This window comes from Ovis canadensis, chromosome 12 (assembly GCF_042477335.2).
Source record: "Ovis canadensis isolate MfBH-ARS-UI-01 breed Bighorn chromosome 12, ARS-UI_OviCan_v2, whole genome shotgun sequence".
Taxonomy (NCBI): Eukaryota; Metazoa; Chordata; class Mammalia; order Artiodactyla; family Bovidae; genus Ovis; species Ovis canadensis.
This window is the reverse complement of record NC_091256.1, coordinates 82,362,515-82,382,348: the sequence shown is the minus strand read 5'-3', so window position 1 is coordinate 82,382,348 and position 19,834 is coordinate 82,362,515. Positions and strand designations below refer to the sequence as shown.

At 37.8% G+C, this 19,834-nt stretch overlaps 1 protein-coding gene across 2 annotated transcripts in view; it reads left to right on the top strand.

Annotated features, from left to right (window-relative positions):
* The window catches only part of DTL (denticleless E3 ubiquitin protein ligase homolog), a 50,844-nt gene that overhangs the window by 11,383 nt on the left and 19,627 nt on the right, over window positions 1–19,834 (top strand). The window contains exons 4-11 of one of the 2 annotated variants that reach the window (XM_069544964.1): window positions 135–196; window positions 282–402; window positions 8,029–8,094; window positions 9,436–9,548; window positions 11,332–11,405; window positions 12,826–12,929; window positions 13,230–13,334; window positions 17,623–17,735. In XM_069544964.1, coding sequence (XP_069401065.1) covers window positions 135–196; window positions 282–402; window positions 8,029–8,094; window positions 9,436–9,548; window positions 11,332–11,405; window positions 12,826–12,929; window positions 13,230–13,334; window positions 17,623–17,735 — 758 coding nt within the window. The remainder of the gene's footprint in view (window positions 1–134; window positions 197–281; window positions 403–8,028; window positions 8,095–9,435; window positions 9,549–11,331; window positions 11,406–12,825; window positions 12,930–13,229; window positions 13,335–17,622; window positions 17,736–19,834) is intronic. The other variant, XM_069544965.1, reaches the window with a different exon arrangement.

The following is a 19,834-nucleotide window of genomic DNA, read 5'->3' as shown; positions in this document are numbered from 1 at the left end:
ATTCTCTTTGGCCCATGGACCTTACTGTACTGACCACTGATGTTTTTACTACAATTTTCAAGCCATTTAAATTGTTGGTATGGCTACCACAGAACATAGGTAGACATTTCACATTCACCATTTTCTTCGTTTAGAGTGGATGGCTCACTGGAATGCTGTCTTTGACCTGGCCTGGGTCCCTGGTGAATTTAAGCTTGTAAGTAACTTTCATTTTGGGGGGAATCTGGGTAAATACTGGTAAAGGGTTGTTTTATTAAACCATGATACCTTATTTTTGAAAGGTTACAGCAGCAGGTGATCAGTCAGCCAAATTTTGGGATGTAAATGCTGGTGAGCTGATTGGAACTTGCAAAGGTCATCAGTGTAGCCTCAAGTCAGTTGCCTTTTCTAAGTTTGAGAAAGGTAAGTATGTGCTTATCCTCTTTCATATCCTTAACCTCTTTCATGGTGAAGTAATAAGTTACAGTTGTTTGTACCTATCAGATTTGCACTTTTCCCTACATAGATGATGGAGATTCTTAAGATGACCTGGAAACCTCAATGAAATCAAGTTGGATTTTAGTCCTGTTCTAATGGATATTGCCTCTAACTTGTCCCTAAAAGTCAAGCATCTTCAGATAATTTTTTTCTATGATGTTATAGATAAGATAAAAATTCACAAATAGCCACGATAACCTCTGTTTCCAGCTATTACTCAAAATTAATCTTTCTACATTTATTTAACTATTATAATGGGGAAGGAAGGTTTAAGGAGGGCTGTAACACAGAATAGTACTATAGTAGCTAGGGAAAAACTTAGCAGGGGTGTCTGAATTAGCTCTTAATTTCTGTTTTTTTTGTTTTTCCTCCTTCCATTTGTTTCTCACTAAATGAGAGTGAGACAACAAACTTTAACCTCAGAGAAGTGGCTGATCCATCTGACCTCAGTCTCATAATAATAGAAATAAGCATTATAGTCTCCTTTACATTAAAAAATATTCTGTTTTTTAAAGGAATATTTTCCTTTATTCACCTGAGCACTCAGTACTACTAAACTGAATTGTGGAACTGGTTTGAACTTTTAAAAAAATCAGTTGCTATTGAGACTGGAACCATGAAGAGAAAATACATGACATAGTTTTTATATCTGCATACATTTTCCCTAGCACATCTATTTTGTAAAGTTAGATATGTTTATGTTCTAGGTTACTACACTTGTGTCAGAGTTCATTCTGAGTTTATGAAAATAAGGTCATGGAAATGTATTAATTCTTAAGGTAAATTTGTTTCAATTCAGTTCGGTCTCTTAGTCATGTCCAACTCTTTGCAACCCCATGAACCGCAGCATGCCAGGCCTCCCTGTCCATCACCAACTCCTGGAGTCCACCCAAACCCATGTCCATTGAGTCAGTGATGCCATCCAACCATCTCATCACCTGTGGCCCCCTTCTCTTGCCCTCAATCTTTCCCAACATCAGAGTCTTTTCCAGTGAGTCAGCTGTTCCCATCAGGTGGCCAAAGTAATGGAGTTTCAGCTTAAACATCAGTCCTTCCAATGAACACCCAGGACTGATCACCTTTAGAATGGACTGGTTGGATCTCCTTGCAGTCCAAGGGACTCTCAACAGTCTTCTCCAACACCACAATTCAAAAGCATCAATTCTTCAGCACTCAGCTTTCTTTATAGTCCAACTCTTACATCCATACATGACCACTGGAAAAACCATAGCCTTGACTAGACAGACCTTTTTGACAAACTAATGTCTCTGCTTTTTAATATGCTGTCTAGGTTGGTCATAACTTTCCTTCCAAGGAGTAATCGTCTTTTAATTTCATGGCTGCAGTCACCATCTGTAGTGATTTTGGAGCCCCAAAAAATAAAGTCTTCCACTATTTCCCCATCTATTTGCCATGAAGTGATGGAACCAGATGCCATAATCTTACTTACAAACAAACAGAGAAGGAAAACACCATTATCATTCAGTCCCTTTGCTTAATTTTGAAAACTCTGTGCACTGAATCTATGCTAGTAAGGTCTAGTAGAGAAAGCACAAACCTTATCTTGGATCCCAGTAGTCCACAGTTGCCCCATTATGAATGTCTGGTGGGACACTGCTCCCAGGGCCATCTAGTTTGATTGCTAAAACACAGATTTTAACCCCTTCTCCTTCAGCCAAGTGTTCTTGTGCAGAGCATACTTTTACCACCATACATAGAAGACCCCATGTTTTATTCTGATTTCTGCCTCTAAATTCTTAGGCTAAGTCATTTTTATCTCCCTGAATGTTCATTTAGTGAGATAAATATCCTGTTTAACCACAAAACCATTTTTGTTGTTGTTGTTCAGTCACTCAGTCATGTTTGACTCTTTGTGACCCCATGGACCCCAGCATGCCAAGCTTCCTTGTCCTTCACTGTCTTCCAGAGTTTCCTCAAACTCCAGTGCATTGAGTCAGTGAGTGATGCCATCCAACCATCTCATCCCGTCGCCCCCTTCTCTTGCCCTCAATCTTTCCCAATATCAGGATTTTTTGCAATGAGTTGGCTCTTCACATCAGGTGGCCAAAATATTACTTTCAGTATTGGTCCTTCCGCTGAATATTCAAGGTTGATTTCCTTTAGGATTGAATAGTTTGATCTCCTCATGAGCATAAAAATGAGATGTGATGTACATGTACAAAATAACAGCAGCAAATGCAAAAAGCAAAACTGAGGGGCATATAAATGCTTGGTGGGGGTTCTTGGTTTTTGAGGGGTTGTAGTCAACATGGTAGAAAAGATCATGATCAAGTTCTTCCAGCCCTGCATGAGCAGGATACAGATAACCCTGTTAGGACATAGTTATATTAATAATAGTGTAATTTGCCTCCCCTAAATATCTACCACCTTGAAACCCAGAAAATGTTTTCATTTTTCATTGTCAGTTACTCCCAGATGTGTTTTTGTGTGGTCCAAGGGGTGCTAGAACTACTAGTGGATAATTAAAAGTAATTACAAATATATTTCTTTTACCTCTCCTACATTATCTTTGAATTTGTACCTTCTTTCTCATTCTTCATTATCCAATTTAAGACCAGTCTTTCTTGCTAGAGTACTGGGTCTCAACCCTGACTCATTAGTCACCTGGAAAGGTTTTTGGTTTGTTTTTTTATTGAAGTTTACAGTGTGTTAATTTCTGCTGTATAGCAATGTGACTCAGTTACACACATTAGGGAGCTTTTTTAAAATACCAATTAAGTGTGAATCTCTTGAAGGTGGGCCAGGCATCTATTTAGTTAAAATTCCTCAAGGGATTCCAGCGTGCTGCTAATGTTGAGAAGCATTCTTGATCCTCCCCCAAGACCTTGTGCCATCACTTATGTCTCCACAGTTTTCCTTTTCTTGGCTCTTCCTAGGAAAAATGCAAGCATATCTGTGGCCTGTCCCTAAAAGAAGATCTTATCACCCTATCTTATCACCCTTTCTTATTTCCTTATCTCTTCTAAGTTTCTTAAGCTAAGCTAAGTCGCTTCAGTCATGTCTGACTCTGTGTAACCACAAAGACTGCAGCCTTCCAGGCTCCCCCATCCCTGGGATTCTCCAGGCAAGAACACTGGAGTGGGTTGCCATTTCCTTCTCTAGTGCATGAAAGTGAAAAGTGAAAGGGAAGTCGCTCAGTCATGTCCGACCCTCAGCGACCCCATGGACTGCAGCCCTCCAGGCTTCTCCGTCCATGGGATTTTCCAGGCAAGAGTACTGGAGTGGGGTGCCATTGCCTTCTTAAAGTGAAAGTGAAGTCGCTCAGTCGTGTCTGACTCTTTGTGACCCCGTGGACTGTAGCCCACCAGGCTCCTCCGTCCATGGGATTTTCCAGGCAAGAGTACTGGAGTGGGTTGCCATTGCCTTCTCCAGCTGGCATGGCCCAAAATTTGGTATTTGCCCATGTTTTCCTTTCAGTCTGTATCTTCTCCCTGGGCAGTCTCATCTATTCCAATTTTGTTTTTTGCTCTACTTATATTGAACCAGATTATATTTCCAACTTTCACTTTTCTGGTAGGACTTCAAATTCAGCATATCTGAAACTGAACTCATGATTTACCCCAATCTGGGAAGTTTTCTGCCATTTTTTGAAATATTTGCCCTGTTTTCTCTCCTGCTGCTAAGTCACTTCAGTCGTATCCAACTCTGTGACCCCATAGACAGCAGCCCACCAGGCCCCTCTGTCCATGGGATTCTCCAGGCAAGAACACTGGAGTGGGTTGCCATTTCCTTCTCCAATGCATGAAAGTGAAAGTGAAGTCGCTCAGTCGTGTCCGACTCTTAGTGACCCCATGGACTACAGCCTACCAGGCTCCTCCATCCATGGGATTTGCCAGGCAAGAGTACTGGAGTGGGGTGTCATTGCCTTCTCCATCATACTTACTAGTTTATTTATTTTTTAGATTCCACACATGAGTGATATCATACAGTATTTGTCTTTCTTTGTCTAACTTACTTCACTTAGCATAACACCTTCCAGGTCTATCCATGTTGATGCGAATGGAACAGTTCATCCTTTTTCATGGCTGGGTAGCATTCTATTGTGTGTGCATGTGTGTGTACACAGCACATCTTCATAGTCCTCATCTGTTGATGGACAGTTAGGTTATTTCCATATCTTGGCAATTATAAATAATGCTGCCATGAACCCTGGGATACATGTTTCTTTTTGAATTAGTGTTTTTGTTTTTATATAACCCAGGATTGGAATTGCTGGGTCATATGGCAGTTCTAGTTTTCTCTCCTAGAACTCCACAATTACTCATGTACTAGACTTTTTGAAATTGTCCCATGAATCCTTGAAACTTTATTCATCTTTTTCAGTTTTCTTAAATATAATAAATACACCATAAAATTCACCCATTTACTATGTATGTTTCAGTGATTTTTAATTTTTTTATAGAGTTCAGTCATCACCACAGTCCAAGTTTAGAACAGTTTCATCAGCCCAAAAAGAAAACAGAGCCATTAACAGTACTTTCCATCTTCCACAGCCTTATACAGCCTACTTTCTTTCTGTCTCTATAGATTTGCCTATTATGCCTTCATGTAAATGGAACCATACAATACATTTTTGGCTTCTTTTACTTAGCGTAATGTTCAGTCTTAGTTTTCTCTCTTCCTCAGATGGAATGATTTCTGTTGATTTGTCTTCAAGTTCATAGACTTTTTCCTCTGTTCCCTCCATTCTGCTCTTAGGCCCATCCAGTGAATTTTATCATTTCAGAAGTTGTGGGTGGTGGTTCTAAAATCTCCATTTATTTTTGGTAAGTTCTATTTGTTTCTCTGCTGAGATTTCTTATCTTTTTCATTGACTGTCTCTTTATTTCGCTTGACATAGTTATATCTATTTTACAACTGGACCTGATAAATCAGTATCTGGGTCGTTTTGAGGTTGACCTCCATTGACTTTTCTCTTGAGAATGACTCATTTTCCTGGCTCTTTATAAGGCAAATAATTTAAGATTGTACCCTGTGCGTTGGGAATGGTATGCTGGACTCTGGATTCTGTTACGTTGCTCAGAAAAGAGTTGGTGCACAATTGCACTCATCTCACACGCTAATAAAGTGATGCTTAAAATTCTACAAGCCAGGCTTCAGCAGTACGTGAGCCATGAACTTCCAGATGTGCAAGCTGGTTTTAGAAAAGGCAGAGGAACCAGAGATCAAATTACCAACATCTGCTGGATCATGGAAAAAGCAAGAGAGTTCCAGAAAAACATCTATTTCTCCTTTATTGACTATACCAAAGCCTTTGACTGTATGGATCACAATAAACTGTGGAAAATTCTGAAAGAGATGGGAATACCGGACCACCTGACCTGCCTCTTGAGAAACCTATATGCAGGTCAGGAAGCAACAGTTAGAACTGAACATGGAACAACAGGCTGGTTCCAAATAAGAAAAGGAGTTCGTCAAGGCTGTATATTGTCACCCTACTTATTTAACTTCTATGCAGAATACATCATGAGAAATGCTGGGCTGGAAGAAGCATAAGCTGGGATCAAGATTGCTGGGAGAAATACCAATAACCTCAGATATGCAGATGACTCCACCCTTATGGGAGAAAGTGAAGAGGAACTAAAGAGCCTCTTGATGAAAGTGAAAGAGGAATACAATATTGTAAAGTAATTAACCTCCAATTAAATAAATTTATATATTAAAAAAGAAAGTGAAAGAGGAGAGTGAAAAAGTTGGCTTTAAAACTCAACATTCAGAAAACGAAGATCATGGGATCCGATCTCATCACTTCATGGCAAATAGATGGGGAAACAGTGGCTGACTTTAATTTTTGGGCTCCAAAATCACTACAGATGGTGATTGTAGCCACAAAATTAAGACGCTTACTCCTTGGAAGAAAAGTTATGACCAACCTAGACAGCATATTAAAAAGCAGAGACATTACTTTGTCAACAAAGGTCCATCTAGTCAAGGCTATGGTTTTTCCAGTGGTCATGTACAGTTGTGAGAGTTGGACTATAAAGAAAGCTGAGCGCAGAAGAATTGATGCTTTTGAAGTATGGTGTTGGAGAAGATTCTTGAGAGTCCGTTGGACTGCAAGGAGATCCAACCAGTCCATCCTAAAGGAGATCAGTCCTGGGTGTTCATTGGAAGGACTCATGTTGAAGCTGAAACTCCAATACTTCGGCCACCTGTTGCAAAGAGCTGACTCACTGGAAAAGACCCTGATGCTGGGAAAGATTGAGGGCAGGAGGAGAAGGGGACGACAGAGGATGGGATGGTTGGATGGCATCACCGACCCAATGGACATGGGTTTGGGTGGACTCCGGGAGTTGGTGATGGACAGGGAGGCCTGGCGTGCTATGGTTCATGGGGTCGCAAAGAGTTGGAGACGACTGAGCGACTGGATTGATTGATTGATTTCAAACTGCATGGTCAAACCTGTAGGAAAGCAGTTAGTTCAGAAGATCAGATCTCAGTTCAGTTCTTACAGCTCATACATAAACACGGTTCAGGAGTCAGCCAGAGACTTGCACTAAGTATAAACACAGTATTAGGGTTTCCCATTGTCTCCCCTCTCCAGAGTTTCCTGCTGCTGCTTACAGCTTGCGTTGCCCCACTCTTTTTCCTAATTCCTCCACTTTAGCTGCTTGGTCCTGATGGTACAACTCTGGCTGCCCTCAAGGTAAAACCACAAAAAACCCAGAACTTAGCCTAGGCCAGTCAGTTGATTCAGTGGTTGACTTCCTTTCAAAAATTGCATGTTTTTGTTCAGTGTCTATAGGGCCCTCAAATAGTTTTTGTATTTTGACCTGAGCACTTATCAAATTAATCTGTCTACATTGGCTGCAAATTAATCCAGGTGGATTAACTTGGTAAGTGGTCACTCATACAGGAAGCATACTTTTTTTGGTTTAATTTTTAAAGAGGAAAGCATGTGACAGGTAAATTGGAGTTCCTCCTGTGTTTCTTCCTCCAATGTCACTGCCCTTCTTCCATCCCCAGAGGCAACTCCTTTCACAAATTTTATATTGATCTAGTTTATAATTTTATCCTGAGAATACAGCTTGGAAATTCAGAGTATGGGCTGTAGATACATAAGCCAAAAATAATCTTTGCAAGTTACTTATCCTCCCTATGCCTTAATTTTCTCATCTATAAAGTGAGGGTAATAATTCTCATTGAGGTGTTCTTTTAAAAAAGTCATCTATAAAAAAGGATAGTGTCTAGAACTTAGTAAGGACTCCATATATTTTGGTTAGTGCTTATTTATCATTATTCTTACTATAACTTTAGTATATAATATAGTATTTCATGTGGCTTTAGGAAAACTTACAGAGGTTTATTCTATCAAGTTTTTGCTCAATGTAAGCGTTTTGAGTTCTAATACTTTTCCTTCACAGCTTTGTTTTCTCTTATTTGTGTTGAGCTGTATATTTTATCATTTTTAGTCTCCAGTGCCAATTACAGTACCAAGCATATACCCTTGGAACCTTATTAATAAGTTGAAATACATGTGTCATTGACTGGTTTTGTTAACTTCTTGATAAACTATTTATATGTCTACAGCTGTCTTCTGTACAGGGGGTAGAGATGGCAACATTATGGTCTGGGATACCAGGTGCAACAAAAAAGGTAATCTAGTTCCATTTTACTTTTGACAAATGTGGTATTGCTCCATAATAATTTTGAATGAAAGAATTGGTGATTTCACCTGTTTACCACCAGGGGGCACAGGTTCATAATCCCTAGTTCTGTTTGGTTCCCAGGTTCTTAGTGATTTCTTCAAGTATTACCCTCCATATTTACCTTATGAACTATAATGCCAGTTATCTAAATTATCAATGGGATTGCAATTATTAGTACATGATCTTTCATTTTAATTTTAAAAATTTGAGGACTTTAAAGAATTGGATTAAATTAAATTTAATTATACTCACATTGCCCCCTAATGCCATTAAGCAGAAAGCAGTGCTTTCAGAGAAACAGCAACCCACTCCATATTTTGTCTGGGAAAGCCCATGGGCAGAGAAGCCTGATGGGCTAGAATACATGGAGTCGCAAAAAGAGTCAGATATGACTTAGCAACTGAACAACAACAAATGATTGTCTCCCTGCTTACATCATTATTTTTAAAAAATTATTTGTAATAGACTATTTTTTAGAGCAGCTTTAGATATACAGCAAAACTGAGCGGAATGTATAGAGTTCTCTGTGTGGATCTACCCCATGTCCTCACAGTCTCTCTCACTGTCAACATCCTGCACCAGAGTTGGACATTTGTTACAGCTGGTGAACCCACACTGATACACCATTATCACCCAGTGTCCATCTGTGCTTGCTTAACGTTATGGTTCGCTGTTGGTATTATACGTGCTCTTGGTTTTGACAGGTGTATAACTGGCATGGATGTGCCATTACAGTATCATACAGAGTAGTTTCTCTGCCCTAAAAATCCTCTGTGCTCCACCTAGTCATCATACCCTTCCTCCTAAACCCTGGCTATCAGTGATCTTTTACACTCTCTCCATAGTGTTGCCTTTATCAGAATGTCATATGATTGGATCCCTAGAGTATATATAGCCTTTTCAGATTGCCTTCTCTCACCTAGTAATACATCTTTAAAGGTCTGTTCATGACTTCGTAGCTCATTTTCTGTTTTTTAGTATGGAATGATGTATCATTGTCTACTTAACACCGCACTTTTATTCATATATTCGCCTACTGAAGGACATCTTGGTTGCTTCCAGATTTGGACAATTAAGAATAAAGCTGCTATACATATCCATGTGCTTATTTCCTTTTTATATATTATAATCTCACACAAGAGATTATAGTACAGTGACCCTGCTGGCTTCTACTTTTACTAATTTAAAACAATATAATTTTGAGATCTTATATATAAATGTTACATTCAGCATGGGAATAAATTTCTGAAACCTAAACCAATTATGTTCTGAAAAAAATATTTTTCAGATGGATTTTACAGGCAAGTGAACCAAATCAGTGGAGCTCATAATACCTTAGACAAGCAAACCCCTTCAAAACCTAAGAAGAAACAGAATTCCAAAGGGCTTGCTCCTTCTGTGGTAAGGTTTTATAGCTGTGTACATGTGTGCAGATCTTGACAGCATCATAGAGTCTCATTTTGGGAAGTTTGTTGGGCATTAAATGAGAGTGATTCAGTTAGTGAAAAGAGAGTCTTTATTTCTTCTTGTTACCAGTGGTTTATTGTTTGATACTCATTCAGTACCTACAGTACTGATTCTCAAACTCTCGAGTGCAACGGAGTCACCAGGGAAATATGTTAAAAATTCAGTTTCCTGAAACTCATCCCTAGAGATCTCCATGCATGCATATCATCTACAGTAGAATAACTCATTAGGAGAGGGAGATGTGTGGTTTCAAAAGCATATTAAGTGCCATGGTGCCATATTCTGTAGGGCAAAGGAATTCATTATTGTTTTCATAATACAAACTGCTGAACAGATGTGAGTTTTTTTGTTTTTTTTAAAAAACATACTTGGCAAAAGATTTCAAAATATTTTGAGAAATATTGGGGAAAATATAAGTACCTCTTTAGCATTTTACAGTCAAAGTTCAAACAGTGCCCATAATATAGCTTTTTTCTTAAAAAAAAATTATCAGTGTTTCTTAATTTATTTTTCTAGTATTCCTGTTCTGTAGGGTCTAAGTTAATATTTTGGGGATGTGTGGTTGCTAAAACATTAGGGCTTAAACTACATTGGCATGAATGGAAACTGACAGGACTAGTATGTAGTCTTTGGAAGCCAGATGAAGTTAAAATGAGTAACTTTTCAGACATTTCATCAGATTTCTGGGGCCAAGAAAACTTAAAATCGATTCAGTTCAGTTCAGTTCAGTCGCTCAGTCGTGTCCGACTCTTTGCGACCCCATGAATCCCAGCACGCCAGGCCTCCCTGTCCATCACCAACTCCCGGAGTTCACTCAGACTCATATCCATCGAGTCAGTGATGCCATCCAGCCATCTCATCCTCTGTCGTCCCCTTCTCCTGCCCCCAATCCCTCCCAGCATCAGAGTCTTTTCCAGTGAGTCAACTCTGCACGGGGTGGCCAAAGTACTGGAGTTTCAGCTTTAGCGTCATTCCTTCCAAAGAAATCCCAGGGTTGATCTTCAGAATGGACTGGTTGGATCTCCTTGCAGTCCAAGGGACTCTCAAGAGTCTTCTCCGACACCACAGTTCAAAAGCATCAATTCTTCGGTGCTCAGCCTTCTTCATAGTCCAACTCTCACATCCATACATGACCACTGGAAAAATCATAGCCTTGACTAGACGGACCTTTGTGGGCAAAGTAATGTCTCTGCTTTTGAATATGCTATCTAGGTTGGTCATAACTTTCCTTCCAAGGAGTAAGTGTCTTTTAATTAGGAGGTAAAATTCCACTAGCTCCTTTAGATTTTTCAGAGCATGTAACCATTTTTAGTCTATAATTCTTGACACTCCTATATGATAATCTGGAAAGATATCAGCATTTTATAAATGAAACATGCACAAGTTAAATGAGTTTCCTAAGGATACACAGTCGGAATGACTTTACGTATAGCCGATAGACTTAGGTACTAAAATACTGTGTTAATCACCAGTTTTTTTCTTGAATGCAAGTCAGAATGTTCATGGTATGATATAAATTGATGTTTAGGTTATTTTCTTGCTAAAATTACTTCTTGGTCTACAATATATGTTTGACTGATATTGCTGGGGAAAGATTTAGCCTAGTTCAGTTTAGGGGATAAAGGCATCGTTTTAGCGCCTTGGTCTCTTAATAGTGAAGATTGTTATACCCCAAATAGGATTTCCTTCTTTTTTTTTTTCTTCCTTGTGCTATTAGGATTTCCAGCAGAGTGTTACTGTGGTCCTCTTTCAAGATGAGAACACATTAGTCTCAGCAGGAGCCGTGGATGGGTAAGAAGAGTCTTTATTTATTGGTTCTTTTGATGAGCTGTCTTTCATGAACTGTGATGGATAAGTCACCTAGTCCCATTGTAATTTAATGTGTGTGCTTTTAAATTTCAACATAGTACCCAGCTGAGAAGAAGAACTCTAGATCACACTGGAAAATATCTAGTTATTAGGACTCTTGCTCAAATAATTAAATGAGATAATTGTCATAGTTAGCACATTGTCTGTCACTTAGGAGCAGCGTTGGCACTTGCTGCTGCTGCTGTTACAGAGAAGCTTGATGGTAACTTGCTTGTGTGCTGCATAATTTAATCAATGGTTTTCCGTTATATTTAAAAGATATGTTTATATTTTACTGTAGTCTGTTGTGTGTAAGATAGCATTGTGTCTAAAAAAGTCAATGTACAGATCTTAATTTAAAAATATTTTATTGCTGGAAAATGCCAAAAGAATTACAATGGTAACATCACAGATCACTATAGCAAAAATAATAATGATGAAAAATTGAAACATTAGGAGAGCTACCAAAATGTGACATAGAGACATGAAATGAGAAGATGCTGTTAGAAAAATGGTACCTATAGACTTGCCACAACCTTCAATTTGTGAAAAAATGGAATATCTGCAAAGCACAGTGAAACGAGTTCTTTGCCCTCTTTTTGCCCATTATATCTCCCAAGATATCCTTCCCTTCAAAAATTTTAATTTAAAAATATGGTTTAATAAACTAAGATTTCTGTTGTGTCCTCTAAACACTAAAACTCTTCTGTGGACCAAATTCTCAGGCACAAATGAAGGATTATCTAAAGGTTATTAGTTATATTTGTAAATGGCTTTCTTTGTGAAAGCTTTCTTTCCAAGGAATACTGCCCTTTTATAACCAAGCTTGTGTTTTCAAGTTGTTTACAAAGTAGATCTCGAAAATTAGGAAAATCATCCTAATAGGTGAAATGTAAAAATACTCTATTTCACAGGAAAGTTTGTTTAGACTAGATTTCTTAAAGAGTTAATGTATAGAGATCCAACCATAAGGACACAGTTTCCTACTTAATGATGTCAAAGGTTACATGCGGAATGCTAAAGGCTTAGGAAGTGTTCCTTTTTTTTTTTTCCTGAAAACAATGAAACAATGACTATCAGCACTCAACCTTCATCTTCCTTTTCCGCTCTCTTCAAGTAAACTCAGGGCAACCCATCTGTGGGTCAGAACACATCTGTTTCCGTTCTACTAGAATTGTTAGCCTGATATTGGAGACAAGAGTATGAGATAGTTCAGTCTGTTCCCCAATGAAATATCCTCACTGTAGATGGTTGATGTGCCAGAGAAATTAGATTAAAAGTCATTTCACATTCAAACATAGTTGAAACTGATTGGTGTTGGAAAAGGACTACAAAATAACTATTTCTTCACCTTGATTTTTAGCATAATCAAAATATGGGATTTACGTAAGAATTATACTGCTTATCGACAGGAACCCATAGCATCGAAGTCTTTCCTGTACCCAGGTAGCAGCACTCGAAAACTAGGTAAGCCTTTGTATTCTGTAGGACTCTTGTAGGGCTTTTTTGGATATCTAAGTTTTGTCAAAATTTTAAAATAAATATCAAGCTAGTTTTCAGCAACTGTTATTCTCAGTTGACTTGAGAAACTAGTATATGAAAGTATCTTTTTGAAGTTACAAAAACTTAGAAGAATAATTTTGGTTTGTAGAAATTTGGGGGAATAAGAATTCTGATGATACTTCTTATGAAGTGATCTAAAAAGATAATTTTCAGCTCCAATCTACTCTGTCATCAGCGCTTGCTAACTCAAATTCCTTTTCCCAGGATACTCAAGTCTGATTTTGGATTCTACTGGCTCCACTTTATTTGCTAACTGCACAGATGACAACATCTATATGTTCAATATGACTGGATTAAAGACTTCTCCAAGTAGGATCTTAGTCATTCAAATTCTTTCCTAAAAATAATATGGATTTTTTTCATTAATGATAGTTTAATGTTGTTTGTTTTCTCTGTACTGAATTTATGAAGACATATAGGTGCTTTGGGGTCTTTGATTAGCTCCAGTGATGTTTTAATTCATAGATGTACTTATCTTGTGATGATTTCACAAGTGAACAGAATCCTGCTCCATGTGCTGGCTTAAGTCTTTCCTTAAATTATGCCCCTTTAGGTATACTTAAAATTATTTCAATATTTGTGGGATAGAGAAGGCTGTTCTGTTCAGCTTTTGTCCTTTGTGTGGGTTATTTGTTAAAGTTAGGGGGCTTAATTTTAAGCCCTCAAAATAGTTCCTACCTACCTCAGCCTTCTCCCTAATGTTGGACAGAAGCTATTTTATCCCTGGATGTTTTCCCTAATCTCATTTTTTTTTCTTTAAGAAAATTATAAGTGGAATATATAATTTATAAGTGGACTATAAAAAGCTTACATATTTTATATATATTACATGTATTTTTAAGTAGAATATATAAAGCTAATAAATGACATTTTTAAAAATTAGTTTCTCAAGCATACTCTCAAGAGGATTAGAGTTATATCATTTTAAGGACATTATCAGTTGTTTAAGCAAGCTACATGCTTGTAACCTACCTACTTATTTCTCATATATAACTGTCAGAAAAAGACTTTGAATTCTATAACCAATCCCTAGAGCTACCCAGTTCCCACTAAAATAAGATGCATTGATAAAAAAGAAATCTTGAAATAGTGCAGAATTTAGCTGGGCATTTACAGAAGTTTCCTAAGACTGACCCCAAGCCATTATTAGGACTTCAGTACCTGTGACAGTATCATACGTGGCATTTTTAATGCCCTGTGTTAGGGCATTAAACTGATGTTGTCTAAACAAGAGTAAGAATGTTTGGAAAAGGAAAGAGGTTTTATAACTTTGCTTGCTGTCTCCTTGATTGAAATTAGAACTTGAACAACTCCTGGTTTATTTAGCCATATAAAACAAACTCTTCAAAAATTTTCCCTAGAAGATGAAAGCCTAATCATATTATCAGATGTCCAAGAGCTTTTTCTATATCATTTTGTTATGTGTGGACACCAACAGGGGCCTTAAATTTCGTTGTTCTTCTGCCATCAAACAAATATGCCTAAGGCCACTTAACTAATAATTTAGTAACCTTTCCTCTGTACTCCTGAAATTGTTTTATTGGCTCTCATATATAGATAGGTAGTTAGGTAGGCAGATAGGTATGTTCGTTAGAAATTGACAGGTGTGTATGTGAGAGAGAAAGAGAGATCTAATAATTGCTTGTCTTTTTCAAAACTTAAGGTCCTGAACTCAGTACTTGATCTTCTATACCTTTAATTCACAGCATTTTATTATACTAAGTGATGTTTATAAGGACGACTCTGAAGCATCTTCAGTTCAGTTCAGTTGCTCAGTCGTTTCCGACTCCTTGCAACCCTATGAATTGCAGCACGCCAGGCCTCCCTGTCCATCACCAACTCCTGGAGTTCACTCAAACTCATGTCCATCGAGTTGGTGATGCCATCCAGCCATCTCATCCTCTTTCATCCCCTTCTCCTCCTGCCCCCAATCTCTCTGAGCATCAGGGTCTTTTCCAATGAGTCAACTTTTTGCATGAGGTGGCCAAAGTATTGGAGGTTCAGCTTTAGCATCAGTCCTTCCAATGAACACCCAGGACTGATCTCCTTTAGGATGAACTGGTTGAATCTCTCAAGAGTCTTCTCCAACACCACACTTCAGAAGCATCAATTCTTCGGTGCTCAGCTTTCTTCGTAGTCCAACTCTCACATCCATACATGACCACTGGAAAAACCACAGCCTTGACCAGACAGACCTTTGTTGGCAAAGTAACGTCTCTGCTTTTCAATATGCTATCTAGGTTGGTCATAACTTTCCTTCCAAGGAATAAGCGTCTTTTAATTTCATGGCTGCTATCACCATCTGCAGTGATTTTAGAGCCCAAAAAAATAAAGTCTGACACTGTTTCCACTGGTTCCCCATCTATTTCCCATGAAGTGATGGGACCAGAGTACATGATCTTAGTTTTCTGAATGTTGAGCTTTAAGCCAACTTTTTCACTCTCCTCTTTCATGAAGAGTCTCTTTAGTTCTTCTTCACTTTCTGCCATAAGGGTGGTGTCATCTGCATATCTGAGGTTATTGATATTTCTCCTAGCAATCTTGATTCCAGCTTGTGCTTCTTCCAGTCCAGCGTTTCTCATGATGTACTCTGCATATAAGTTAAATAAGCAGGGTGACAATATACAGCCTTGACATACTCCTTTTCCTATTTGGAACCAGTCTGTCGTTCCATGTCCAGTTATAACTGTTGCTTCCTGACCTGCATACAGATTTCTCAAGAGGCAGGTCAGGTGATCTGGCATTCCCATCTCTTTCTGAATTTTCCACAGTTTATTGTGATCCACACAGTCAAAGGCTTTGGCATAGTCAATAAAGCAGAAATAGATGTTTTTCTGGAACTCTCTTGCTTTTTCCTTGATCCAGTGAATGTTGGCAATTAAAGCATCTTAATGAAGCATTTTAAGAGCTCAAATTGTCAACAGTTAAACTAATTAAAGCCAATATAGGTTTAGAAGGAATTTTTTTCTATGAGCTTTATGTTGGCTTTCTTAGACCAGCAGAGGGCAATAAATACTTAAGAGTTTAGTGGAAAATTTGGTCTATAGTTTTCCATTCATAGCTAAGAGCTGAGGAGGATGAACAATTATAGTTTTGGAATTGTATTCAGAATAAAGGATCCTGTTTATTTTGTGAGGATTTATCTGTTATAGTAACTCTAATACATGTATCTGAATTGATTCATGTCTTGCTTAACTTTAACAGTTGCAGTATGTGATGTGGCAGTGTATTTGACATGCAGGGTTTTTCTTGAAGGGCTTTAAATACAAAGTTTGTTTTTTTAATCCAATTTTTTATTCTAGCAAAAGGAAGAGATTTTTGTGAGTAGTTATGGAAAGCTGTTAGTTGAGTTCAGTTCAGTCGCTCAATCATGTCCGGCTCTTTGCAACTCCAGGAACTGCAGCACGCTGGGCCTCCCTGTCCATCACCAACTCCAGAGTCCACCCAAACCCATGTCATTGAGTCGGTGATGCCATCCAACCATCTCATCCTCTGTCATCCCCTTCTCCTGCCCTCAATCTTTCCCAACATCAGGGTCTTTTCAGATGAGTCAGCTCTTCGCATCAGGTGGCCAAAATATTGGAATTTCAGCTTCAACATCAGTCCTTCCAACAATAATTGTTTTTCCCCCACTCCGTTAGAAGATTGCAGTGAAGTATTTTTTCCTTCCTGAATGTATCCTTAAATTTTCCAGTGACCGAGATGTTTTTTCTTTTATTTCCTAGTAGAGTTCTGATGCCTGAGACCTCAGGTTTTGGTCTCCTTAGGATGGAATTTAACATATCAAGCACATTATGCTAGATTGGATAGTAAGAAGTCTAAACCTAACCTAGTTGGAGTATTTTACATATGAATATATAGTTTACCTCATTGGCCACTTCTACTCTTCAGCCTACTTAAAGTCAAGTTTAAAGGTTACCGCATCTCAGATAAACTATCCATAAATCTTAACTCTCCTTTCACTGATTTTTATCTATTCATACAACAAATGTTTGAAGACTTCCTCTGTTCAAAGCATTATAAAGTCTGAAGTGTAGTGAGGAAAGAAAAAGATATTTGTGGAATGTATCCTTAAGAGGTTTGAAGTTTAAGAGGAAGAAAGACCAATGTTTAATGCAGTGGAAAAAAACCTAGCCTGGGGTGGAAAGAGAGGGTCTAACAAAGGCATTTTTACTAAAGGACTGGACATTGGCTCTGTTCTTCCTTTAAGAATATTTTTTGTCACTTTCTTCTCAATAGCTAACTCCATACCAAGTATTTGGGCTTAGATCATGGAGTGGGTTGCCATTTCCTTCTCCAGGGGATCTTCGTGACCCAGGGATCAAACCCAAGTCTCCTGCATTGTAGGCAGATGCTTTAACCTCTGAGCCACCAGGGAAGCCCTTAGATAATGAGATTGGATCTAATATAAAGCCTTTTCCTAGGATTTCCTTTCTTTCTCTGCCATTGTCCAGTTCTTTTTTAATTGCTGACTGACTTGACCATCTGCTTCATTAGTCAGTACATTAATAAAACTTATTAGGATATGTATACTGTCTGCATTTATTTGAAAACTGGAAATAAAAAGAAATAATTTGATTTTTTTTCCTTCTGGCAGTGGCTGTCTTCAATGGACATCAGAACTCTACCTTTTATGTTAAATCCAGTATTAGTCCAGATGACCAGTTTTTAGTCAGTGGCTCAAGTGATGAAGCTGCCTACATCTGGAAGGTAAGTTACCAAACTTTAGCCTTTCTGTATCAGATGTTAAGTAAAAATTGCTTTTTGCCTCTTAATACAGCCGAAACTTCACCCTAACTGTGACAAAATGTATCACAGTTTCACAGTATGCTTCTCAGAATCTAAATACATATCATCCAGCAGATTTACAGATTATGAGGAAGTTGAGAATTCAGAAGACTGAAAAGACTCTTAAATACTTTGTCCTGCTTCCTGGAAAAACATGCTGTACTGCCTTACTGCCCTGGGTTTTCAGACTCTCATAAAACTTTGTATTAGTTTGGTACAGTAACAGTACAGTATTTGAATCCTACACCCCAGTCACCCGTAGAACCTTGCACAAAACACTCATTCAAAAATATTCATGTAATAATTGTATTTTTTACTCTCCTCTAAGTGGCTAGTTGTCAGGTTATTAAAACAGTTGTGGCTGCTTTGTCAGTTTTGTATTTCTTTAATAGCATTATCTATTCATTTATTTATTTTACAGATTACCTGTTCCTGTTGTACAAATTTATAATTTTTTGTTTTTACATTTTAAATAGTGGTTCTAAAGCAGCTACTATAGGCTAAGAAGTTTAAAGCTATTCATTTGAAGTCAAGCAGAGAAAATTGAAATACAAGTAGCACTTGCTAACCAATGGAAAATGGCTCTTATGAAATAATTAATTATAGAAATGTCTGAGTTCAAAGAAAAAGAGCATTAAGGTTTTCCTAGGGCTAGAAATCATTATCTTCTGGATTGCCCTATAGTTTCATAACTGTCATAGACATTGGTGAAATAAATGATCAAAGTTTATTGATTTTAGCTTTTATAATCATAGTGACTGAAACTTCATAGACCTGTAGGTTCAATATTATTAAATCCCTTTTCAGGAGACAATTGTGTCACCTTTAGTCCTGCCAACTTCTAGGAAGTCATATCTTTAATGCAGGACAGGGGTAGATCCTATCAGATATGAGGCATAATTCTTCAGCTTAATTTCAACTAGTCCTGGGGGAGGTACTAAAAAATGACTAAATGTAACACTACCTTCTCAAAAAGCTTTAGTAACAATAAGCTTGATGATCACAGGGTGGAGATATTGTTCTATCCAAGATGCTTTTTTGTTTACCTTGCCTTTTTTTCTTCACACACACCTACTGTATTTTTAAATGAAAATTTTCTTATAAAATATATACTTGAGACTCTCATGATAAGAGTTTTACATAATTTCCTGTCTATAAAATTCTTCTTACTTGAGCTTTAAACTTTATGTGACTAGCACTAGTGTTTCTGTTTCATAATCTGGTCTTGTGCTGCATATTTATTATCTTTTGGTTTTTCCTTCCCTCACTATCTTACCTACATTCCTTTTTCTGCTTTGGTTCCCAACTTAGCTAGAGGATTTTATTCCTACCAAGGTCAGTATCTTTTAAATTTTTTTTCTTAAAAATAAAACTGCAAACATACCAAAAAGCATAATAAAGGATTATGCACAAAACAACTTAGGCACTCATCATATTTTAAAATCAGCTTTTTAGTTGAGTGTGTGTGTGTGTGTGTGTGTGTGTGTGTGTGTGTGTGTATGTGTAGTTTATTGCCAATACTTTTGTTTGTTTTCTGGCTTTTTTTTTTTATTGCCAATTTCTAAAGTTCCTCTTAGCTCTGGTACAAAAGATTGCCTTTGTTTTTTTTTTGGTTCCAGAAAATCTGGGTTGAGGGATGCTTCCTTTCCTTAAAGACAAGGAGTAAAGATACTTGGCTGTTTATTAGTAACTCATTTTCAAACATCCAGTCAGTGAGTATCACACACATGGGTGACCCTTTCTGAATTCTAGGCTGGGTCACATGTTGGTGCTGAGTGATGTGGTTCAGACATGATGTTCTCCTGCCTGTCCACACATAACTCAGTGTGCAGGTTCTGATATTTGAGATCCTGGCAAACTTACTGCTCCTAAAATTGAATTTGCCTGGTGAGGTGGCTCAATTTTCCTTTTCCATGGTAAGAAAAGGGGGGTGGGATGTAGTGTGTAATTTAAAAACAGTTACACACAAGCTGAGTAGTCAGACAATTAGGTCAGAATTCTCTCAGGTATAAGGATTTTCC